This window comes from Trachurus trachurus (genome assembly GCF_905171665.1).
Source record: "Trachurus trachurus genome assembly, chromosome: 3".
Lineage (NCBI taxonomy): Eukaryota > Metazoa > Chordata > Actinopteri > Carangiformes > Carangidae > Trachurus > Trachurus trachurus.
In genome coordinates this window covers 29,381,874-29,387,873 of record NC_139893.1, presented here as the reverse complement: position 1 = coordinate 29,387,873, position 6,000 = coordinate 29,381,874, and the positions used below count along the sequence as shown (strand labels likewise).

The 6,000-nt window shown below is 43.0% G+C and overlaps 1 protein-coding gene across 1 annotated transcript in view; it reads right to left on the bottom strand.

The window, feature by feature from the left end:
• Positions 1-675: 675 nt before the first annotated feature.
• otog (otogelin) overlaps positions 676-6,000 on the bottom strand; it is a gene marked incomplete at both ends in the record, with an annotated part of 53,369 nt that continues 48,044 nt past the window's right edge. Inside the window, 7 exons of the mRNA XM_084001600.1 lie at positions 676-876; positions 1,474-1,553; positions 3,593-3,638; positions 4,304-4,423; positions 4,503-4,607; positions 5,476-5,654; positions 5,791-5,866. Of these exons, the coding sequence (XP_083857726.1) occupies positions 676-876; positions 1,474-1,553; positions 3,593-3,638; positions 4,304-4,423; positions 4,503-4,607; positions 5,476-5,654; positions 5,791-5,866 (807 nt within the window). The remainder of the gene's footprint in view (positions 877-1,473; positions 1,554-3,592; positions 3,639-4,303; positions 4,424-4,502; positions 4,608-5,475; positions 5,655-5,790; positions 5,867-6,000) is intronic.

The following is a 6,000-nucleotide window of genomic DNA, read 5'->3' as shown; positions in this document are numbered from 1 at the left end:
CATGAACGCCTACCTTTAGTTTGTTGTCGAATAAAAACAAAGATTTTTTTTTTTTTTTTTTTACTTGGTCTTGATGTGTTGTTTTGTATCAGCATGTTCACCACAGGACAAAAAGGAGAATGTGGAGAGAAGATGGACAACAAGGAAATGTGGTTCTTTTTGTTGAGAAATGGGTATCAAACCAAAATCCTTTGGAGTTTGTCCATTCACCAAATGCCATGGAAATTTGGAATGGAAATTCAGACTGTTCTCTGACAACATTTTAACTAACTGGTTCACATGAACACCTATGTGGTTATTTTGGCTCCCACCTGTGATATAGAGTATAAATGCACAGAATGAGAAGTCACATACACATGTGGGTTGGGGGCAGTTCAGAAAGTGCTGAAGATGAAAAAAAAAGCTGATCAACCTGTGAACAGTCCAGACTCGAGAGGATTCATTTTTATCACAAGGGGCCAACAGTCTGCTCCACCAGGCTCTCACTGGAAATCAGTATGAGCTGCAGTACCACATCCCTGCCAGCAGAGGCACCACCACAACTTACTGTCACATCATTTAACAACTTACACTTGCCACGTCAGTCATGCAGTCCTCATGTGTGTGTGTGTGTGTGTGTGTGTGTGTGTGTGTGTGTGGGAGAGAGAGAGAGAGAGAGCGAGAGAGAGTGTGTGTTTAGGACCACTGGCAGGAGCAATCAGTGGGCTCCTGGATGGTGTAGCTGACCCAGGTGGCGTTGCCGCTGCAGTAGAGCTGCACTGAGCGCCGCTGCAGCCCCGTCTCCCTGCAGCATTTACAGAAGCGAGCGTATGTGTTGATGTTGTAGTTGTAGATGCTGGCAGACGGACACTTCCCATCACATGACACGATGTTCACCTGCAGGACAGAGACAATCAGTAGAGTAGATGTACTTCATTTTGCTATTATTTTTAAACATATCCTTCAATCAGACTGTAAATAAAGATGGACGTAGCCTCTATGACGTCACCCACAGGTTTCTGAAACTCAGTGAGGAGGGGCAAGTGTGGACTTATCACTGTGTTGTATGCCAAATTGTGCAAAGCATACTTGCACCCACCTGTCATTCAAAGAAGTCACACCCTCAATTCTCCTTCGCTTCACTAAAGTGAAAACTGATGAGTTCAATAAAAAGTCGTCATTAGGAAGGAATCCGAGAATTTCCTTCGGGATCAATAAAGTTTATTCAATTCAATTCGATACGAACGATACGATACGATACGATACGATACGATACGATACGATACAATAGCTGTCCACCACTGCTGTTTTTTGGTCCATCAAGGTGTTATGAAGTGGATGATCCGAGTTGTTCAGAATTGCCTCTACCGTTCTAAACAACCTTTTACTTTTGTAAACCTCAAACAAAACAGCAAAAATCAAATAAACATATTGTTGGGAAAAACACCAAACTGTCAGATTGCCCCCTGTCAAAAGTTTAGATCAGAAACATACCGGTCTGTTGCTGCGACAGTCGTTCTTCCTGATCGTCATCCTCACCGTCACTTTCTGACAAGACTTTCCATCTTCTTTGCCTGTTCATACGACAATAGATCAAAACAAATCAGCCACAACAAAGTTAGTGAAAAAACATCCAGACAAAAAGGCTGCGAGACCTGTTAAATGTAGGAGGATGGAGAGAGAGAGAGGGAAGCACTGAGGCTGTGGAGATGTTTAGTGGATGGATGAGTTAGAATAGGCTTCATGGTTAGAAAGCGACAGAAAGACAAAGAGCTTCACCCAAATGAGACAGAAAAGGAGAAACAAAATTAGAACGATCATGCATTTATCATGCACAGAAAATGGCTTCTAAAGAGATGAGTGGACCAAAAGTACAGTGTGTGTAAACATGCTCCATCAACACACAGATACATTCAGTGATGCATCACTGCAGCTGCCATGAGGATTACAATAATCAAAACTCACTTCATCTGAATCCTCAACTGAGTTTACTGCTGTTTGGTTTGTTAAATATCAATAAATATTACCAGCAATATTTCTGATATAAAATATAAAGGTGAGCTGTCTTAGACGCTGAACTTGTTATCAAGATAGTGACTTATGTCAGTGAATAATTGACTTGTTGTGATGTACATGTAGAATACAGTAACTTCTCAGCTGTGAAGTGTTTGTTCCCTCCTGTCTGTTTTTTTTTTATTAGTACAACACTTGAATGTGAATAGTTGTAGCTTTGCTGCAGCCAATATGGCAGCACCAGAGATGCCTTTGTCAAATAGGAAGTGACATGAATCTATATGCATTTATCTATTTGGCATAAAACACATAAAACAAACAAAAAACAAGAGAGCACAAACACAGGCTGTTATGTGAGGCACATATCCCATCAACCCTTTTCCTGTTCTTCCTTCAGCTCCTGTCATCACCAGAAACTCAGAGTCAGATGAGTAATATTTGATCAAAGTTGAATTCATATTCACTCGTTAGACAGTGTCATTTAACAGGAAAGTAGAGTTGTGAATTCACCATTACTTATATGGATTATTTGTGCTGAGTCTGTGATGATAAAATGCCTCACACAGCAGCTTCACTTCTCCACACAGCTCCCCCTGGTGGTGCAGAAGCATGGATGAGTGGAACGACACCCGACACCAGCCCACATCAGTTTCTAATGACACATGCAGACGTCTAAGCCCGACTACTGGGCCACTACCAACAGTACATTGTTGGCAATCAACAATGCACTGCCCAGACAGTGCTAAATGGGGAAAGAGTTTCGCCGTTGTGTACGCGTACATGATCCACTGGAGGGGAGTTGGGGTTAAATACATGTTTCTGTCCTCTCAAGTGTGGCGTCATTTTTTGGCCCACATGAAAGAGTGTCTCGCCTCCCTCCAGGGTGTTGAGCGGCAGCAAGGAGTACATACAGTACATATATAAATTTAAATCTGCGGCCTGTTTTGCTTTGTTGCATCTGTAACTTTGAATTTGACCTGAAATGAGACAGCAGTTGAGAGGACTGGTACAGCACGGGGGGGGGGGGGGGGGGGGGGGCTGTCAAACTTTGGGGTTTCAGCCTTATTGTTTTAGAGCGAGTACATTGTTGAATATCAACAATGGCACTGACGAGCCTTGTTGTTTTAGTACCTCGTTCACAGTTTGTGTTTACTGTGGGAGTCAAGGGGCTAACGGGAAAAGGGAACAGAGAGAATCCAGTACCTGGGGGGGATTGGTACATGATGGTAAGCTGCAGCACACAAACCACAACGTATGTCGCCGGATGCTTTTCAGTGAAAGCTGCATCGATGGTGTGGCACTTTGAAAAGTTTTTCTGGCACCACAGTTTGTGACACTGATGAAGGTGAATTCACTGAAAAGCACAACGACTCTCTAATCTGAATACACAGCAGATAAATCTCATGGAAAACAGCAGCTGGCGTCCAGACAGGAGTCACTTCAGACAACGTGGTTGAAGACTTTGGACTGAAAACGGACAAACTGAAGGGCAAACATGTTGGAAACATGTTGAGCGGCAGGTGGAGGTGCTCTTCAGTGTCAACCTACAGCGCTACACTAACTACATACAGCTGCTGCTACACTCAGGTCACATACTCACATGTTTTGCAGCATCCGTCCATGTAACTTACGACAGTTCCACCGATCTGAGAGCAGATGAGAGTCAGATAGTTTAAACTGTTCTTCTCTCTAAGTTCCTGATGCCAAATATTCAGTATTTTCAGGAAAGCCAACAACAAACAGTGAAAAATATGGGTTTAACTGAATGTGCTACAGTTTTTAGACACTGAAGACACATCCCTCCAGCTACACTGACAGATCTCCAAAGTGAGGCAGACTTCATCTTGTTTCATTGATATCAGTGATGTGTTTTATTCTCAAGACTCTGTCCATCTTGTGTATGTTGCTCTGTTTGAGCCTTGCACTCATCCTCCAGCCAGGGAAGCACAGAAAAGACACTCTTTCTCCCTCTTTGCTTTATATCACATTAAATGTCATAAAAACTAGTTTTACTTGTTTTTATATTCAGTTCATTACACAGTCTTTCCTCCCTCTGAAAACTGTTGTTCTCTTAAGTTGAGTTTAACTTCAGGGTTCAGTCTGACAACATGCAGGAAAATTAATAAGTTCTGCACTGATGTATGTATTGTCTACATACTGACAATAATAAACGAGAACAGAAACAAATAGTGCAATTTAAGTTTGGATGAAAACAGGAGAGGGATTTAATTAAGTAAGTAAAATGGCTGATGCATGTATGCATGTATGTAACTGTAGGTGCCTGTGTGCGTCTATACTGCTGCATGCTGACCTTCATACACTCTGTTTCGTTGAAGGGGGGACAGCTGAAGGAGTAGGAGATGAGTGTCGGTCCGGACAAAGTGTCTGTACAGTCAAACTTCATGCAGTTGGACACCCAGGACTTCCCCGGCTGAAAACACAGCAGCAACATCAGCATCTGGACTATTGGTAATTTAAGACTCACAACTCTGATGAGGACAGGCTTCTACCTTATAGAGAACTGTGGTCCCGTTCTCATGTTCATAGAGGCAGGAGATATTCTTACAAACACCACAACATGTCGACTGGTCCTTGGGAGGGACGTAGATCTGATTCTGAAACAACGAACAAAACAAAGCTTCAAGATTAGTTTCATTCAACGTTGGAAAAAACTGTAAATAAAAATTCAGAAAAAGACACAAACTGCAGGAAAAATAAGAAAAAAGAGGAGATTGGACACAGAGTTTAGTTCAGTGGTTCCCAACCTTTTTTGGCTCATGACCCCATTTTGACATCACAAAATTCTGGTGACCCTCAATTTAGATGCGCAAGCTCAGAAAGTTTTATATGCTGCATTTTATTTGATCCCGATTTATATTCGAGAAAGTGAAAGTATTGAATATTTTTATCAGAATTCATTTTTTAGACACTAGACATTTCAGGCGACCCCATTTGAATTCCAGGCGACCCCACGTGGGGTCTCGACCCCAAGGTTGAAAAACACTGGTTTAGTTAGATGTCTGTAGTGTGTGTGTGTGTGTGTGTGTATAATGTTTCTGCATTGTGGCATTTTAACATCAAATGAATTAACACTTGTTTCCTGGTCTTTCTGCCTAACTTTAAGAGATACCATTGGACACCAGGAGGTGATAATAATATCATGATTAATGACGGGAAGTGGACTATGGCTGGATAAATGGACAGAGAGTTAACTAATTAAACAATAACCTATGATCTTTATGTCAGGAACCACAAACAGATCAGAGGTGTGAAACATTAATAACTTGTGTTTTCGTTATCTTATACAAAAACATCACTAGGCAGGACATCTCTATTGTCTGTACAGAAGTCGATGTTACCTGTGTTTTTGGAGGGCTTGGAGTCTGTGGTTCTTTTCTAAACAAGTGTTGCATGCTTGGATCCTGTGGTGAGTGTGTTACTAGTGTGTTACTAGTGTGTTTGTGTGAGTGTGTGTGTTCTTACTGGCTGGCAGTGGGCAGAGCAGTTGATGCTGGCCGTACGGAGCAGGTGGAAGCCACTCGCCGGGTCGAGGCTGCGGCTGCATTGTCTGCTGTGACACAAGCCGTCGTCTCCATGCTCCACCAGTGTCTGACCAGGTCGCAACACACCCCGCTCGCCAAACACACACACCGCTTCCCGCACTGGACGCACACAGAAGAGAGGTCAGAACAGCATTTGACTTCATTTTCCGCCTTTTAAATACATTTGATTAAATGTGCAGCAGCTAGAGTCTAAACCACTGAATTGGAAGCAGCCTCCCTCCTCGGCAGCGCTCACCACACTTGTATCTTTTGCAAGCACACTGGTCCTGTGGGTCGGACAGGAAGGCCCGGTCCAGCTGGGCGGCTTCTCCCTGCAGAACACAGACAGAACCATACCTCGGTCACATACACTCTGAAAACACACTGACCGGCTCACAGAGAATCGACAGCATAAAAACATTGAGTTGCACACATTTGTAGCCGCAAACAGCACAAACAGTTCATG